The 18664-nt window shown below is 44.7% G+C and overlaps 1 protein-coding gene across 3 annotated transcripts in view; it reads left to right on the top strand.

The window, feature by feature from the left end:
* The window catches only part of MFHAS1 (multifunctional ROCO family signaling regulator 1), a 99105-nt gene that overhangs the window by 19002 nt on the left and 61439 nt on the right, over positions 1–18664 (top strand). Inside the window, exon 2 of one of the 3 annotated variants that reach the window (XM_059384483.1) lies at positions 2983–3189. The exons of the other annotated variants lie outside the window; for them this stretch is intronic. Coding sequence (XP_059240466.1) covers positions 2983–3074 — 92 coding nt within the window. The 3' untranslated portion in view covers positions 3075–3189. Of the gene's footprint in view, positions 1–2982; positions 3190–18664 lie in introns of those variants that run through there. 3 annotated transcript variants of the gene reach the window in all.

The following is an 18664-nucleotide window of genomic DNA, read 5'->3' on the forward strand; positions in this document are numbered from 1 at the left end:
TCCAGCGCATCCTGTTTCCGGAATGGACAGGTCTTCACCCCAAGGAGTCTGCATAGTGTCCTGGGGAGGGTGACCTAGGACAAATGTCTCGTTAACTCCAGGTGGAGATGAGCATGGCCTTCCCGCTTTCTTGCCCTATGCTAAGGCCGCATCAGAGAGAAAGAGAGAGAGGCCTTACATCTTTTATTTTTCAAAGCCAGTGGATTAAGGAGCAGAGAAGCCCGCACCTCTGGAGAGATTGCCCTGAGCCTCAGTTTCTCCATGGGAACCTGAGGAGAAATCATTGTAACCTTTATCTAGCACTTGTTCTTGCTCTCACAGCCTCCCTTGATGTTGTGGGGATTAAACGAATTAATGGGTGCCCGGTATCCATTAATCCATACAGTAAGCGCTTAATACATGTTGGCTCATGAGCCCTGTTTGTGGGCGAGGAACACTGAGGTGTAGGTTGGCTGAGTAACAGCCAGGTGACAGACTACGTCCCAGGGCCCGGGCTCCCCTCGTCCGGAGCATATGGCCTCTGTCACCCCGCCCATACTGCCTTTCAGGAGAATGCTAGCTTCCCCCCCTCAGACATGGGTGGTTGGTTGAATGAAACACAGAGTAACCTGTGGGGAAATCACGAGCGTTCCACCTGTCGTGCTGGCCCGAAAGCATAAGCTGGCCGTCTGCAGTGACACCTCGGGCCGGCGACGGGGAGTCAGCGGTGAAGAAGGCTCTGATCCCAGGAAGCAGCAGTGCCGGCGGGTGGTGCCTGTGCTGTAAGGGCCGAGAGGAGCCTGTCTCTGGGGGCCGGGAGGGGGCTGAGGCGGGGACCTGTCTGGAGGCAGGTGGGTGGGGTCGCCTGCCTGAGGACAGATCTCCGCCCAGCAGAGGTGGTGCCTGGGGACTTGCTGCCACCACCAGGGCCACCGAAGTGTCACAGACTCTGCAGCCGGGGTTGGGGGGAGAAGGTGGGACAGATTATCAGGAGTCCGCTCTGTCCACTGCACAGTGCCAATGCCTGTCTACCCAATTAGCTAAGATTCTTGGCACAATTCTTGGCAGATCAATATAAAGCTGAAATATTTTGATTTGATTTGATTTGATTATTCCCCTCCCCTCCCCCCAGGGTGAGAGGGAAATCCTGAAGGGCCAAGTGGCCCTTTTCTAAGACGGGTCAGGGCAGCACGGAAGATCGGAAGATCGCTTGGGTGGAGGAAGTAAGGAAGGAGTGGGGTGGGGAGAGGTGCTCTGAGGTCAATCCCACACAGTAAATGTTGCGGGTCTTGGGAGTGAGGGCAGGGGATGCAGGAAACTGTCCAGGATGTTAACGACTAGAGTCCTAACCCTCTCTGCCCGGCTTGAGGGCTCAGGTAGGTCAAGTAACCTTCCTGGGCTTCCGTTTCCTGTCTGTGAGGTGCACAGCCTCTCTCCTTGATCTGAGGGGATGGGGTGGGGTGAACTGGAACCACACTGGGGCGTCTGCTTGTGAAACACAGAGCCAAAGTGATCGGAGTAGGTGAGTGAGCTTCAACAGGACCCATGCATGTTGCTTGCTCACTGAATTGGTTTATGAGGGTTGCTAACCCACCCTCCTGCGATGGATACCTCGTGAGTCCTAGAAGAACTTACAGTCTTCGGTTGGTCAGTAACGACATTTGCAGAAAAATAAAGTTCCCCATTTGTTCGTGACTTTGGAGGGGTCTTGTAGAAATCAGAGACTTTCTGAATATCTAGTAACCTTTCACCACTTTAAACGATGGCGAGGATAAATGACACTGACGGCCGCTTCCTCTGCATCATGAATTATGTATGCAGCGAGCCCTGGAGTTCTTGATGGCTGCGCAGGGCGAATCATCTTTTGTTCTAGCTTATTTCCAGTGGTGGTGCTTGCAAATGAAGAGGTCAACGCAGATGCATTATGGAGCTCTGTTTGGTGCTGGGTGATTGCCTTTTGCCGTCCTCTTCTGTTAGTTGCTTTTGTTTGTGCTTTGCTTATTCTCTATGGACTGGGTCTGCAGTAGGGTGGGATGTGGGAGAGCAGGAGAGGAAGCCTCCCACCCCCGGTGGTGAGAGCTGTAGGTCGGCTCATGGCAGAGCTCAGCGCGGGCACACCTCTTCTGGGCTCCCTGGGCTTCTAAAGTGGATCTCGTCTCTCCCCGACCTCCCCTTCCTCCTTGCTGTGCCCTCTTCCAGTTTGTCAGGACAGTGAGTCCCACCAAGATCTTCATGCTCTGTGTAAGAGCAGGTTGGACCTTAACTAATAATAAATAAATAATAATAAATAATAAATAACCCAATAATAAATAAAATAAAGTGGAATAAATTATGAAGAACACACCCAGGATCTGTTCTCCCACGAATTTGCTCTAGACTTTTGCAAGTAGAGAGGATTTAAAACCACGAAAACACAGCAGAGAGTTAGGCTTGTGCCTGTTCTCGCCTCCCGCCCCTCCCCCCAGCAAAGATTTCTTTGGGATCTGAGAAAGGTATCAAAGGTACTGTTTAAATTTCACGCATGAAGTAATGATGACTAAAAGCAGAAGCCTGTTATAACATTGCTTATTTTAGTCATTCACAACTTCTTTCTGTAGTGAAAGCCGCTCCCTACTTTACGAGGGGGAGCCTCCCGGACCTTCCCCACCTGGAGCTAATTAGAAAGGGCCTGCCCTTGTATTTCATGGTGGGTGGGTGAGCTGTCTCCCCTTCCCTAAGATGATCCCTCGTGGGGATGATCCAAGGCAAACATCTGAATCCTTGGGAGAGGCTCCACATTGAAGCAAGCTCGAGGCCCCTGGCCACGCCTCGAAGTTCACGTCTACTGAGGACGGATTCTGCTGTACACGTCTACTGAGGACTGATTGTGCTGTACTAGTCCGTTTAGTTTACTGTCAGTTGAAAAATGTTGCGGCTGGTCATCTCCGTGATTAATTATGGTTCTAGCTCATACTAAATTAAAAAAAATCTTTCTAAGGAAAATCATTTTTTTTTTTTTTTAAGGTTTTGTGTATTTCTTTGGCAGAGAGCGAGAGCGAGCGCACAAGCAGGGGGAGCAGCAGGCAGAAGGAGAGGGAGAGGCAGCTTCCTGCTGAGCAGGAACGCAATGTGGGACTCGATCTCAGGACCCTGCGATCATGACCTGAGCTGAAGACAGACGCTTAGCCCACTGAGCTACCCAGGCGTCCCTCCAAGAAAAATCATTTAACTCTGTTCGTCAACATTATTAACCCAAAGCTACAACGCTGTGTTCACGCAATATAGAGAAATGACATAACACCTACTGTTAACATGTAGGTAGACATTTGTCAGGATGTTCGTTCGCTTAATCCTGCATTCACTCAGGAGGAATTCACTGTGGCCTTCCCGCATTGTACAGGCACCGGGAGGATCTAGTAGGAAGCCCGCTTAGAGATGTCCTTCAGGACCTTGCTCTGGAAAGGGAGATGAGGCTCGTGTATAACTCAGGTAGATTCTAGAGTGAATCTAGACAAAGGGCCCTAGGAATCCAGAGGAGGAAGAGACTCTTTCCAGCTGATCAGGTCATGGAGAAACTAGAATTCCACTTAGTGGTGTGTTGTGAATAAAGAAGTTATGCGTGGTCTTTTTTCTTCTAGAGAGATCAGCAGATTCCTGGGCTTTAACTCATAATTTTTGAATGACTGTTAGCTCATTCTCATTGAGTCATAGTTTGCCTTGCTTTTAAAATCCTGGGGATAAATTAATAATGCAGGATGAGAAACATTGGTTATTTAAACATTTTTTTCTATGTGATACATGTAAAGTACACATGTACCTCCTTTTATTTTTATGCTATTTTAGGAAACTCTTGAGTTTGGTTTGTTTTTGTTTTTGCTATCTTAGGAACAGCTAAAGGCATACTTCCAGTAGTGTGAGATTAATTTTTAATTTGTGCCATAATAATGTAACAAAGCTTATATGGTGAAGAATTCGGTTGGGTCTACCTAAACTATTAACCATTGTGATTTTAATAAAACCATCGCCTTTGTTTAATTGTATTCTCTGCCAGTACAGACTTGAAGAGCTACATCTATCTGCTTTATTATCATGTTTCCTTCAATCTGAAGTCCTGTTTTGTTTCCCTTTCTTATACTAATGCTTCTTAGCAATGAACACAGTGTGACTATGTTGTGTAGCTGAGCTGTATACTGAAAAGAGTCCTCTCTGGCTTGGTGTCACCTTCTAAATTTTTAGTTATTTTGCAGACGATGGGATTCTACTTTAAAAATGGTCTGGTGTCAGATAAATACCTCCCTGTTCTCTATAGAAGGCTAATTATGCAAGTAAACTCATATCAAATTTCACAATCATGATTTTATTTTAGGATTCCTCGAGGTAGTTGTTCCGTAGGGCAGTTCACAAGACCAGAGACATCCAAAGAGGGACATGAACGTTTTCCATCACATTCATGCAGTTCTGTCCTCTGCAGAAGACAAATGAAGCAGTTATGGTGTGTGAGACCATGTAGGAGATTGGAGGAGAATCAGTGGCCCCTTTGTATCACCAATCCTTCCTACCAGGTCTCAGAGTGATCTTTACTAGGTAACCGTACATAGATTCCTCTTCTAAATCCCCATTTGTAACACTGGAGTTCTACCTTCTGCAAAAACAGTGTTCAGTTAGAGTGCTTGGGGCAGGTAAAGTGGCTAGGTCAGTGCAGGTAAGTGCAGGTAAAGAGGCTGGTACTCAGTGTGTAATCTTTCCCCCAAATTGCCCAGCCAAGTCTTAAGAGACCCAGGCATGGAGCCTCTTTGTCATCCATCACCTCCTTTTGACATTGTTTTGGGGCTTTTGTGTGCCACATTATCAGGGCAGCATCCGGAGCAAAGTGAGTGAGGAGCAGGTGTGGATGGAGGACCTCTGTTCTGTCGTGGGAAGAATTCCTGTCCTCGTGCTTCTGTCTTCCCGAGTAAAATGATAGGACATCAACCGTTACACAAACCAGGCTTCTGACCTTTTTTTTTTAGATTTTATTTATTTATTTATTTTAGATTTTATTTATTTTATTTATTTATTTGACAGAGAGAGATCACAAGTAGGCAGAGAGGCAGGCAGAGAGAGAGAGGAAGGGAAGCAGGCTCCCTGTTGAGCAGGGAGTCCAATGTGGGGCTCGATCCCAGGACCCTGGGATCATGACCTGAGCTGAAGGCAGAGGCTTAACCCACTGAGCCACCCAGGCGCCCCGAGCTTCTGACCTTTTTGGATTCTGAAAGTTACATGCTTCTGAGATCCTGAACGTCAGATTTGGGAACAAATAGGAGTGGGGCTAGGGGACTGTCGGTTTAATGTTGGCAAGTGGATTTCTATAACATATACCAGCAATTCCCGAGAAGCTGCAGGTCACTCACCCTGAGTAGCCTGAGATTTGACAGTTGAGTGATAAAAAATTGTACTCGCCAGCCACGTTCTGAAATGAAGAGCAGTCATCCAGAGAGGAATGAAGGTCATGTGTCACGTGCTGTTTCTCAGCGTGACCCTCAGCCTTACCTGGGTTGGGTCTGGTGAGCTAGTGTGGCACCTGACTGTGGGTAACTCGTAATCTCCTTCTCTGTCTCCCTTCCGGCTGTGAACCGTCGGACCCAGGAGCCTCCCAGCTTTTTTTTTTTTTGCCTTTGGAGTTTTGTTTCTTAAACAAATGGAGCTAGGAACAGCCTCCAATCTTCTCATTTTGAGGATGAAGCTTTTTTTTTTTAACCTTAGGTGGACCCCTCATTGATTAGTTTGGAAACTAGATATCCTTTTGTAGTAGCTGATCTGTGATTCATACATAAGCCAAAAGAAATCAAGTTATCTTTAGGATGAGGAAACTTCAGGGCTCTGTAATAGAACTTCATATCTCACTTCCTACTTTTCTCTTTCTTTTCCTTCTTTCCTTCATTCCGTCTATCTGCCCACCTTTCTTTTTTTAAGCAGAACCTAAAGTGCACAGGTGAATTTAAAGGTAAAATGATTCACAGATCCTACAGGTTTTATCCTGGGATGCAGCTGGGAAAATTCGTTTTACATAATAAAGTAAATAAATTGCAAAACCATCTGGTAAAAAGCTGGTATACATCACAGGAAGGGAAGAGCTAATTTCATGCTTATCGTGGTTCTTATGAGGTAAGGTAAAAATATATCTGAGTATTTTAGGAAAAAAGGATTTGGAAGTGATTTACCAAACCAGTTATTTCAACGGTTCCGCATTTTTGCCCTGCCCGGAACATATCAAAGTTAACATGAGAATATTTAGGGTATGAACTTGGCCCGAGGAACATTAAATGTATTTTTACTTGGCAATTTTTAATATGAAGACATTGTATCTAATGTGAGTGAGGAGGGGAGCAGAGTTGGCGGAGTGGGGTCAGGGCCGTTGTGTTGCGCAAATCCATTGCGTCAGTAGAAACCATGTACCTAGAGTTGGGCAACGCACAGCCCTCAAGGCCATTAGCAGCAGGCCTGTTAGGAATGCAAGTGGAAGGACTTTGTTCATTGATTCATTCATCTGTAAGTTATGGCTGCTTAGGGGTAAAGTACAAATTCAGAGTGAACCAGCTCCCAGTCTGGATTTAGGTCCAACACCCAGGGACGTGAGCCTCTGAGATAGGCCAAAGTTGTAGGAATCAGATGATCAATACAGAGGTTAAGAACTTTTTGGTAATGTGATCTGAAAAAAATCTGAAGAGTGGAAACCAAGAGTCGAGGAGGTCCTGGGTGGTAGAACAAGAAAAGAGCTTTGGCGGTAACAGCATAGTGGAGAGCCCATTCTTGGTAAGGTCGACGGGGTTGGAATTCTTTATGCCCGGTCTTAGTAGGAAGTAGATGAAGGGCTTTGAAGCCCTCCTGATATGAATGGAAGGAACCACTGTTAATTTAAACAAAAATGGGGGTGGGGTGGTGATAGGAAGAGCAATAGCATCAGTTAGAGGTCTTAGGATATGTCTACCAGGAGTGAACTGTCCTAGGGAGAATCAGTCAGAAGTTATTAAATTATTTAAACATAGGTATTCTGGGGCACCTGGGTGGTTCATTGGGTTAAGCCTCTGTCTTTAGCTCGTGTCGTGATCCCAGGGTCCTGAGATCGAACCCCACATTGGGCTTTCTGCTCAGCAGGGAGCCTGCTTCCCCCTCTTTCTCTGCCTGCCTCTCTGCCTACTTGTGATCTCTCTCTCTCTGTCAAATAAAAAAAATAAAATCTTAAAAAAAAAAAACCCACTTGGAGATACTGCTACATATCACCTAGAATAGCTAAGATTAAAAAGACAGACTATATCAAGTATTGGTGAGAATGTGTAACAGCTCAGGCTCTCCTGTATTGCTGTTGGGGAGGCAAAATGATATAATCACTTTGTGAACCTGTGGTCGTTTCTTAAAAAGCTAAACATCCATTTACCCATACAGCACAGCAACTACATACCTGCGTATTCACTCTAAGGGAGATGAAAATCTATGTTTAAAAAAAAGACTTAAATGCAAATGTTCATATCGGCTTTTTTTTTTTTTTCATTATGGCCAAATACTGGGAACAACTTGTGGGTAATGAATAAACACATTGAATGAGTAAACAAATTGTGGGTTATTACTTAGGAATAAAAAGAAATGAACTACTAGTAAAACAAGAGAGTTGAGTCTCAGAAGCTTTGTGCTAAGTGAAGGGAGCCAGACACAAAAGATCACACACTAGGGGGGCCTGGGTGGCTCAGTTGGTTGAGAGTCTGACTCTTGGTTTGGACTGGGGCACGATCTCAGGGTCAGGGGGCCTCTCAGGGTCATGTCCCCCCCCTCCCCGCCCCCGGGCTCCATGCTCAGCAGGGAGTCTGCTTGAGACTTTCTCTCTCAAATAAATATCTTTAAGGAAAAAAAAGAGCACCTACTATATGAGTCTATTTGTAAGAAATTTTTGTAGAAAAGGCAGAATACTACATTGACAGGAAGCTAGTGATGTGGGGAGGAGATGTGCTACAAGGGAACCTTTGTTGGGTGATACAAATATGACACACCATGGTTGTGGTGGAGGTCACGAGGGTGGATTTGTCAAAACACATCAAATTCTACACTTAAAATCAACGAATTTCGTTACATGGAAATTAGACCTCATTAAAGCTTCTTAAAAAATGATTTCCTTAGGGGCGCCTGGGTGGCTCAGTGGGTTAAGCCGCTGCCTTCGGCTTGGGTCATGATCTCAGGGTCCTGGGATCGAGCCCCGCATCGGGCTCTCTGCTCAGCCGGGAGCCTGCTTCCTTCTCTTTCTCTCTCTCTGCCTGCCTCTTTGCCTGCTTCTGATCTCTCTCTGTCAAATAAAAAAAAAAAGAAAAATGATTTCCTTAGATCTCTAGAAACATACCCCCTTTTCACATGAACGCAGATATATGGTGTGTGATCATATCCTTTTTAGGTGAAAAGTTTGGTAAAACATGTTACTGAAGATATATCCAGATTTTCTACCTTAGCTTGTGTGGTTGATTAATACTTTATTAGATTGAACCACAGGAAGTTGTTGATATCCAGTAATTTTTGACCTACAAAACAGCAGCAATTTCATATGGTTCAACTAATAGAAGACATTTTGTTTGCTTTCCGATTCATCAGAAAGACTTTGGGCACAGGTTACAGCTCAAGACTATGTGCGGTAGTTAAATTCCAAGGGTTTTGTAGGACAAGAAGCCTCCATTTTTCGTTCTAAGTTATGTGTTTTATTTTACTTCATTGTACTTTAATTCAGCTCAGTAGATACTTTATAGATCTCTGCCATTTTCAGGGCCTTTTGCTTGAATTAGAGTGGATGGATATACAGATGAGTTTACCACTCCTGCCCAAAGGAATTTAGGTGATGAAATTAAAAGTCCGGTGTGGACTTTGTCATAGTCATAGACAAGAGACTGAAATACAGTGCTTGATTGTCATTGTCTCTATTGTAGCAACTATAAGAAGGTATTTGGGTTTTCTTACTGAAGAAATAAGGGGTTGTGGATTTGTGTACATAAACATATGCATATATGAACCTGAAGAAAAAGTGGAAATAAGACCAACAATTCAGTTTGCTTGAAAATTGACCACTCTGCCAAGAGCAAGCCTCTCTTATGTTTTCAAGTGGAGTCGGTATAGTTTGCCCTCACTTGGTGCATGACCTCCTACTGACTCATTAGTTATTGGTTGAGTGTATTGGGCCATTGTCTTGAGTGAGATGATGAATGCTTGAGACTTGCTTCTGGGTATCTTCATGGTCTTTCATCTGGAGTGCAGAAGATGTTGGACAAGTAGCTGCCACTTCATTCTATGATTGAACTTCATTGTTTGCTAAGATGGTGACAGGGCCCACACTCCATGGAGAACCCTGGGAGACTCACTCCTAAAGGCATGTTCTAGAGAACTCAGTGCAGCAGTGATCAGTGTCTGGTCAACTCGAGGCCCAGTTTTCTTAGGTTTCTAAGTGGAGACCCATTCAAGCAAAATGGAAAAGAAGAGCAGAGTGTATGCTCTTCATAGTTAGGGAACGTGTTTCCTAACTATGTTTTATTTTTTCCTCTTTCTAATAATGGAGTGCAGAGGATGGGGAGGGCAGGTGGTTCTTCTTTTGATGTGGAATGGAGTTATCCTAGCAATTAGGGATTAGATTGTTGACACATAGGCTCTTGTTTTTGGACATCTGCCACAGAAGAGAATGTACCCAAGAAACGATGTTATGGAAATGGGATGGGTTTCCATGTTTTGTTCTTGTGCTCTCTTTATGGAATCTCAGGTTTCTGTGTGTGTGTTCCCTCGGACAATAGCCTTTTGATTAAGGATTTGCAGCTATGAAAAGGGGCAGGCATAGCCAAATGAAGCACTTAGGTAGTTTTTTTGGTGGTTATTATGGAACAGTAGAAGAGAGTACAGGCTTTGGAGCCAGACAAATATGGTTTCAAACCCTACATCCTCTGTGTAAGAAGTTTTAATTCTGAGCAAGTTATTTAATTTCAAGTTGCCATTTTCCTTATCGGAAAAATGGGATTAATATCAGACGTCACTTAAAGTTGTTGGAAAATACACACCAAGTGCTAATATTCTTTTTTAAATATTCCTTTTATTTTTTTTTTAAAGATTTGTTTATTTGAGAGAGAAGGAGAGCCAGCTCTTGAGCAGGGGGAGGGGCAGAGAAAAAAAGGGAGTAGAGAGAATCTCAAGCAGATTCCATGCTGAGCCCAGAGCCGGACACTGGGCTCGACCTCACAAACTTGAGACCATGACCTGAGCTGAAACCAAGAGTTGGACACACAACCCACTCTACCACCCAAGCATCCCCATTAAATATTCTTTTTAAAATTATCATACAGCAAAATTAACTCTTCTGGGCATACAGTTCTATGAACTATAACTCCTATGTAGATTCATATAATCACCACCGCCATCAAGATACAGAAAAAATGGGGCACCTGGGTGGCTCAGTTGTTGGGTGTCTGCCTTCGGCTTGGGTCATGATCCCAGAGTCCTGGGATTGAGCCCCGCATTGAGCCCTCTGCTCTGTGGGAAGCCTGCTTCTCCCTCTCCTACTCCCTATGCTTGTGTTCCCTCTCTCATGGTCTCTCTCTCTCTAATACATAAATAAAATCTTAAAAAAAAAAAAGATACAGAAAAATTCCATTACTCCCCAGAAAACTTCTCCTGCTGCCCCTTTATAACCCTCCCTCTGTCACAAAGCCTTCTTCCTGAAAAGGGTCTTGGGGTACAAATTATGCTTAATTTCTATTTTATATCACCCCAAATTTAGGAAAATCTTCGGCTATGATAAAATACAGCTATCTGTTAGGAATTACTTCTCTAGGTTATGGCTAGAAGGTTGGCGGAGGGGGGCAATATGGAATTTTTTTCTTTTTTTTCTTCTCCCTTTCCACCTTTCTCAGGATCTACTTCCATATTCCTGTGCATTGGAGATGCCAAACTGCAGAAAGTCTAATTCCAAAACTACTTCCTTTGCTTTGAGAGATTCTTTTTAATGGAATCATGCATTGACATGAAATTTAACAAAACTGTGTTTTGTGCCACATTTCGCATTAGCCCTACCAAATTTGTAAAATATGTGCTTTGCGTATAAAATCCCTCCATCATTAGAGGCACGCGGAGTTCTTTGAAAACGGCTCTCTGCCCTTAGGTTATCTGCGTTCTAATTTAGGAGACCAAACTAAGATAAAGAAGCCTTGCTGTCTGTTATAGCTTAAATTGTGCCTCCTTCCCCCAAGATATGCTTTCGTTAACCCCCAGGACCTCAGAATGTGACCTTATCTGCAGACAGGGTCATTACAGAGGGAAGTAAGTCAAAATGAAAACGTTACGATCTGTCCTAATCCAGCGTGACTTGTGTCCTTATAAAAAGGGGCAGTGTAGACTCGGACATGTACGCGGGAGAACACTGTGTGGACAGGAACCGGGGGTGCAGTGGAAGCCAGGGCACACCTGGGATTGCCAGCAGCCACCAGAAGCTTGGGGGAGCCTGGGTCAGCCCTCAGAGGTGGGACCAGCCAGCCAGCCCCTGGGTCTCAGCTTTCCAGCCCCCAGAAATGAGACAATGACACCGTCTTCCACTTGCACACCCTGTCTGTTCACCTCGGTTCCCTCAGCCCCGCTTCCTCGTCACACTGATGAAGTTCTTGAACCTAGGTGAGGTTCGGTGGGGTGAGGTTCGGAGCCGACCGCTAAGAAAGAATTCTTAAGACATCTTTGGTGCAAAAAGGTGGTTTATTAGAGCACGGGGACAGGACCCGTGGGCAGACGGAGATGCTGCTGCCCCGGGCCTGTGAGGAGTGGCTGGTTATACACACAGGAGTTGGGTAGGTGAGGACAAGGGGGTGTTCAGAAGGGCTATTGGGGTAAAGAAGACTGTCAGGATATTGAAGGCCTGGTTACTATCAAGCCAAGGCCACTTTCCCTCTAATGAGGCACTAACAGAAAGACAATTAGGAGTCTCCTGGTGGAATGTCACATTCCTGCTATCAAGCGTCCTTGTCAGTGAGATTTAGGTTTAGAAGAAATTTAACTTTCTTTACTTTTCCTTCTACCTCAGCCTCCTTCAGTTTTTATGGAGGGGAGGGTGACATTAGGGCTTGAGGAATTGAGTTCTGTGCCTTTGGAAATTGGGCTATTGATAAGGTAACTTCTTTGTGGTAAATCTCAAGGGCATTTGTAAACCAAGAGAGGCTCCTGCCTTGCAGGATTGTGATCTCTGCAAGTTAACTATTTGTTTTCCTTCTAGGGTAGTCAGGGGTGCCTGAGGAATGTGACACATATGACTGAGGGGAGCCGGTGGAGAGGGGGTGCAGGGTGCCAGCTTTTGCTTTGTCCTCAGCCAGCCTCCTGCTCCCTCATCAACACGATCTTTTTGGTGTTCAGTATTTGAATGTAGCCGAAGGCAAACAGCCACGCGGTGTGGTTTCCCCTTCAGCATACGACCTCACCACTCTCTAGTGTCCCCTGAGAATGCGAGGCCGCCCTCGGCGGTGTGCCTTCTCCCTCTCTGGGGTGACAGTTTCTCCTCTCTGTGAGTGTGCAGCAGCCTTCGTCCCCCTGTCTGCACATGTCTTTTGTTTTTTATTTTACTGGGAGAAAAGGAGTAGGATGAGAATGTCCTCATCTGCCTGACACTGCCTCTGTCCGCTGAGTGTATCCGTCCCCATATCCTGTCTTCGCCTTGCCTGTCCCCTAGACAAGCCACCCCTGTCCCAGCCACTTATTCAGGGACACCTGCACTTGTGTCTTCTGGAGCATTCAGTTCTTACACGGAGTGTTTTCCCGCTCTCCTGCGCATCACTTTCCCCTCCACCCGTTTATTCCCATCCGTCTGTAAGATCTTTCTGGAACAACCAAAGCATGTTTTACCTGATGGCCCTCTTTGCTCTCTCCACCTTGTTTATGGTCAGTTTCCTCAGAAACATTGTTCATCCTTTGTATTTATTTCCTTGCTTCTTTCTCTGAAGCCTCCCAGCCTTTTGCTTTAAAGGATTTTATTTACTTATTTGAGAGAGAGTGTACACACAAGCGATAGGGCACAAGCAGGGGGAGCAGCAGAAGGTGAGGGAGAAGCAGGTTTCCTGCTGAGCTGAGAGCCCGATGCAGGGCTGGATCCCAGGACCCTGAGATCATGCCCGGAGCTGAATTCAGTTGCTTAACCGGCTGGGCCACCCAGGTGACTCTCTCTGAAGCTCTGTCAGTCAGACTGTCCCCACCATTTCTCCAGGGCTTCTCTGGTGATGCCTGTGTGGTCAGTGGCCTTGTCTCCCACTGTTTGTTCCCTCCATCCTTCTGGAGACACTGCCTTGCCCTGGCTTCCTGTTCCTTTGCTGCTTTGGGGAATATTCCTACATGTGGTGGTCTTCTTGCCGCATGGCCTGCTTTGCCCAGTCACCTTTGCTGGGGCTGCTTCCTCACCCCAGTGTCCCCGTGTTGCAGGCCACCAGGGATATGTCTGTGAAGGGCCACATAATGAGTCTTTCGGGCTTTGTGGACCGTTCTGTCCGGCTGTAGCTACTCTACTCGGGCACCATAGCACAAAAGCCCTTGGAATTACATACATTTGAGTGAGTGTAGCTGTGTCCCAGGAAGACTATTAGGGACCCTGATATTTTAATTTCAGATTTTTTTTTTTTAGTTTTTCAAGCCATCTCAAAAATGTTGATACTACTCTTAGCTCACAGATCATACAAAAAGAAGAGCTGGCCTGTTTGGCTGAACTGGTTTGCGGACAAGCGTCCTGTATCAGGGAGCAAGGTCACCCCCTCCTTGGTCTTCATACACTGTACGTGTGCTGATGACAGAAACTTGGGTCTCCAGCTCTACTCCTTCTATCTGAAGCTACCATATTTAGCTTCCTATTTCGTACCTCCCCTTGAATATCTCCCAGGCATCCTGTGTCTAAAATAGAGCTCTTGATTTCCCCCCCCTTCTCAAGACAACTTCTTTCCCTGCCGACTGAGTTAGACCTTGGTAACGGTGTAGGGAGAATGCGGCTGCCCCAGATTTAGAACTGGAGTGTGGTGGCGAGAACGAGTGGGGACTCTGGAGCCAGACTTGGATCCACAGCCCGACTTTCGGCTCCTTGCTAGCCGCATGACCTTGGGAAAGTTACCGGACCCACCACTCTCTCTTTAAATGTGAAAAATACTGACTTTAATGGGACGTGAGGATGACGAATAATGTGCCTGACTTACGGGGTGGGCTCAGGAGATCATTAACAGAAACCATAGTAAAAGCTACCCAAAACGTTGATATCAGATGAAGGAAAGCTTTTTTCTAGTCTATTTCTATAATAAAGATAGCTTACCAGACCGGAGTATCAGTGAGTGCATCGGGGAATGCAGAAGGATGTTCAGAGAGAGAACGCCATCCGGCAGGTTACAACTTCCACAGGTAGGGCGCATTTGTGAACGGGAAGCCTCACCAATTTCCCGCCCGATGAGAACCACAATGAAGGGTATTCTGGGTTGCCTGTGTCCCCTCAGATTCCTGTGTTGAAGTCCTAAGTCCTGGTACTCCGAATATGACCTTATTTGGAGACCGTCTTGAAGGAGGTAATTAAGTTCGGGGCGCCTGGGTGGCTCAGTGGGTTAAGCCGCTGCCTTTGGCTCAGGTCATCATGATCTCAGGGTCCTGGGATCGAGTCCCACGTCGGGCTCTCTGCTCAGCGGGAAGCCTGCTTCCCTCTCTCTCTCTGCCTGCCTCTCTGCCTACTTGTGATCTCTCTCTGTCAAATAAATAAATAAAATCTTAGAAAGAAAGAAAGGTAATCAGGTTCAAATGAATTCATTAGAGGGACTCAATCCACCTGGGCTGGTGTCCTCAGAAAAAGTGAGAACTTGGGGACAGACAAGCACACAGGGAGAACACAGCCATCTACAAGCTAAGGGGAGAGAGAGAGGCTTGGGATAAGGTTTGCCCTGACAGCCCTCAGAGGGAACCGGCCTTGCACACTCTTGGATTTGGGGCTTCTGGCTTCCAGAACCATGAGATGGTGCATTCCTGTTTCAGTGTCTGGTACTTTGTCACAGCAGCCCTCATACACTCATTTAGACACGATCAGGAGGACTTCTGCAGCAGGACCTGATTTAGGGATCTTGGCTCACACCTTCCTTGTCCTCTGTTGCCTCTGAGTTGTGCTTACTGTCCCCTGTTGCTGGAAGGAAGCAGGAATTCGTGAGCAAGTGAGAGCCGCAGTTACACTTGGGGCTGAGATCGGAGAAGCCCAGCCTCACTGCTCTCTAAACTCTCAGCCTGTCCGACCCCAGGAGCCCGTGAATGAGAGCAGCATTTCCCACAGTGTGTTGTGTGGATTAGCAATCCCAGGAGATCCTCTGATAAAAAGGTTTCTGGTCAAATTAGTTTTGGAAAAGCTATATTTTTGCAGAGCTGTTTTTTTGAAAAGCACCAGGTATGTCAGGATGCGAGAAAGCCTCTGAGAAGTTCCACAGTTAACAAACATGGTGAGCCTTGTCTAGACAAGCATTTCTCAAACTTAGGTGACCCCAGAACCTGTACGTGTATGTGTATGTGTGTGTGTGTATATGTGTGTGTGTGTGTGTGTGTGTGTGTACATGCATGTATGCATGTGTGTGTAACACTTCGTAACATTTCTTAGGGCTGGTGTTATATGGTATATACTTTGAGAAATGCTGGTAGAGAAATCTTGCTTATATTCATTGTATAGCTTTTTTTTTTTCATTGTATAGCTTTTTTGACTCAGAATACCAGTTATGAATACCAGAATATCAATTATGGATATTTTCACTTTCCTTATATCTACTTAGCTCTGATTCATTGCATAAACTTTCTTTTTATAGTTTTATTGAAGTGCAATTGACCTATAATAAACTGCATATATTTCAAGTGTACAATTTGATACTTTTTTAAAAAAATTATACTCTGTACTTAACGTGGAGCTCGAACCTAACAACGCCAAGGTCAGGAGTTGCATGATCTGCCAAAGGGGCCAGCCAGGGGCCCCAATATAAGGGGTTTTTTTGTTTGTTTTGGTTTTCGGTTTTGTTCTTTTTTTTTAATCTATTAAGTGAAGATACAGAAAACTCTTGCAAGAGTGAGGGGGGTCCTGGGGTGCCTGGGTGACTAGGTGGGTTAAGCCTCTGCCTTCGGCTCAGGTCATGACATCAGGATCCTGGGATTGAGCCCCATATCAGACTCTCTGCTCGGCAGGGAGCCTGCTTCCCCCTCTCTCCCTGCCTGCCTCTCTGCCTACTTGTGATATCTTTCTCTCTTTCAAATAAATAAATAAATAAATAAATAAAATATTTTTTAATAACAAATAAATAAATAAATAAATAAATAAAATATTTTTTAAAAAAAAGAAAAAAGAGTGAGAGGGATCCCAACAGTGTTGCCCCCGATGTTTTGATGTGTGTGTATACCCATGAAACCATCACCACAATCAAGATAATGAACATGTTTATCACCCCAAAAGGCATAATCATTTTAATACAGTAATTTTGGTATCACATCATCAATTTAAGTAGAATAGACCTCGTCTGTAGCTCTAGTCCCAATAAATAGTTCAATATTGAATCTTTCTTCGTCTCCAAAACTGGATGGGCCATTTAGAATTTTCTTATATCTCAGAGGGTAATAAAAAATGGGGTGAAGAAAAGCACTTTGATTTATTTATGTTTAAATGACACAGAGACATCAGAGTCTTTTCCTTCAGTGTATATGAGCTAAATCTCTTGCATAGAGCTGTTGTACACAGCAAAGAGGAGAATGTGTGTGAAAGTGCATCACCATGCCTGGCCCGTTGTAGGCACTCACTAGACCATTGCCTTCTTTCCCTTCCTGGTTCCTTAGTCACCCCCTGTCCCCCTTCCAATTGGTGTCCAGGTGGGTCAAAGGTTGGATCAAAGGTTGTCGGGCTTGGAGGGAGGGAACTGACCCAGAGCAGAGTTAGGCATTTTGCTTGGTGCAGCTCAAGTATCTGGGTCATCTTGGTTTTTCTCAATCTGTTTAAAGAAAGTTTTACCAAAAGTTGGTGTTGCTGGATTATTGGTAACGTCGTGCACATATCAGTAAGTGGAGCAGAGGAGCAGATGGTACTGGCTAACTAGAGAGCAGCACTTGCTTTAGGTTTTAGGCAGCTTTTAAAATTACTTTGTAAATGTCACACTTTGTTAGGTTAACAGAGTTGAAAGTCATATATATTTATCAAGGTCACAAAACAGAAGACCAATTAATTTTGAACTCATTTTTTTAAACGATTTTATTTTAATTTTTATTTTTTTAAAAGATTTTATTTATTTATTGGACAGAGAGAGAGACAGCAAAAGAGGGAACACAAGCAGGGGGAGTGGGAGAGGGAGAAGCAGGCTTCCCGCCCGATGCATGGCTCGATCCCAAGACCTTGGGATCACGATTTGAGTCAAAAGCAGATGCTTAACGACTTAGCCACCCCTAAGAGATTTTATTTTTAAATAATCTCTGCACCTGATGTGGGACTCGAACCTACCACCCCAAGATCCAGAGTAGCATGCTCTACTGATTGAGCCAGCCAGGGCCCCTGAATTCATTTTTAATTAAAATTATTCTTAGAATTAATTTCATTATTTTAATTAATTTCACTTGTCAGTTATTTGTACTCATTTTTGTTTTTAATTTATATGCATGTTACTTGTGTTATCTGTATACTACTTATGTATATATATGTTATATACAAACTTTTTTTTTTAAAGATTTTATTTATTTATTTGACAGACAGAGATCTCAATTTGGGGGAGAGGCAGGCAGAGAGAGAGAAAGAGAAAGAGGAGGAAGCAGGCTCCTCACTGAGCAGAGAGCCTGATTCGGGGCTCCATCCTAGGACCCTGGGATCATGACCTGAGCCGAAGGCAGAGGCTTTAACCCACTGAGCCACCCAGGCACCCCAAACATGTATCTGTTTTTATTTGAACATTACTTATTGAATGTGGTTGAGATGACCAGATTATTTGTAGCTAAAAAGAGGAAGAAGAAAGTACCCTTAGGTACTAGAAAGTTCCCTTAGGTACCCTAGAAAACTGACTTGTTTATTTCAAGTCAGAAAAAGTTGGCATATTTTGGCTTGCAAGGAATCTCATCATGGAGTCAGAGATTTGAAAGGGATATTAAATTAGAAGTAAACCTATCCTAACCAATGAACGTTAAGTTGACTGTTTAATAGTTAATTAGTGAGGCCACATCTGGAATCAAATCTTTCACAAACTTTCTGTTTAAATTTGAATTTAATGCAGTCTGCCCCCCCACTTTGTTTAATGGCCTTTGTTTAATTTGTTTTTGGCTTTAAAAAAATTTTTTTTTTTTAAAAGAATTTGGCAGTCCTTTCCAAAATGTTTCCTTCTGCAGTGCCTCCAAAACAAAATTACAAACAGGTTGACTTTTTTTGGTGGGGAAATGCATTATGAAATCATGTTTTTACTCTCCTGACTTGTAAATGTGTGTGGTTTGAGTGAGTTCTAAGGTTGGACCTTGAAAGCTGAGACTTTGAATATACTTCTTTTTCTTCACCACCTAGAGAGTGATGCCAGTTGTTAGGAAAGTGTAGCAACAGAACCTGCAGAGCCGCCCGCGTGCAGTACCCAAGGAGTGCCCATGAGAGGGGCCCTGGCCGCTAGGGTTGCAACTTCGAGGGCCTCATCCAGGAGCTCATCAGTTTACTGGACATCATGGCATCTCTGCTATGCGCCGT

Source organism: Mustela nigripes, chromosome 18, assembly GCF_022355385.1.
Source record: "Mustela nigripes isolate SB6536 chromosome 18, MUSNIG.SB6536, whole genome shotgun sequence".
Lineage (NCBI taxonomy): Eukaryota > Metazoa > Chordata > Mammalia > Carnivora > Mustelidae > Mustela > Mustela nigripes.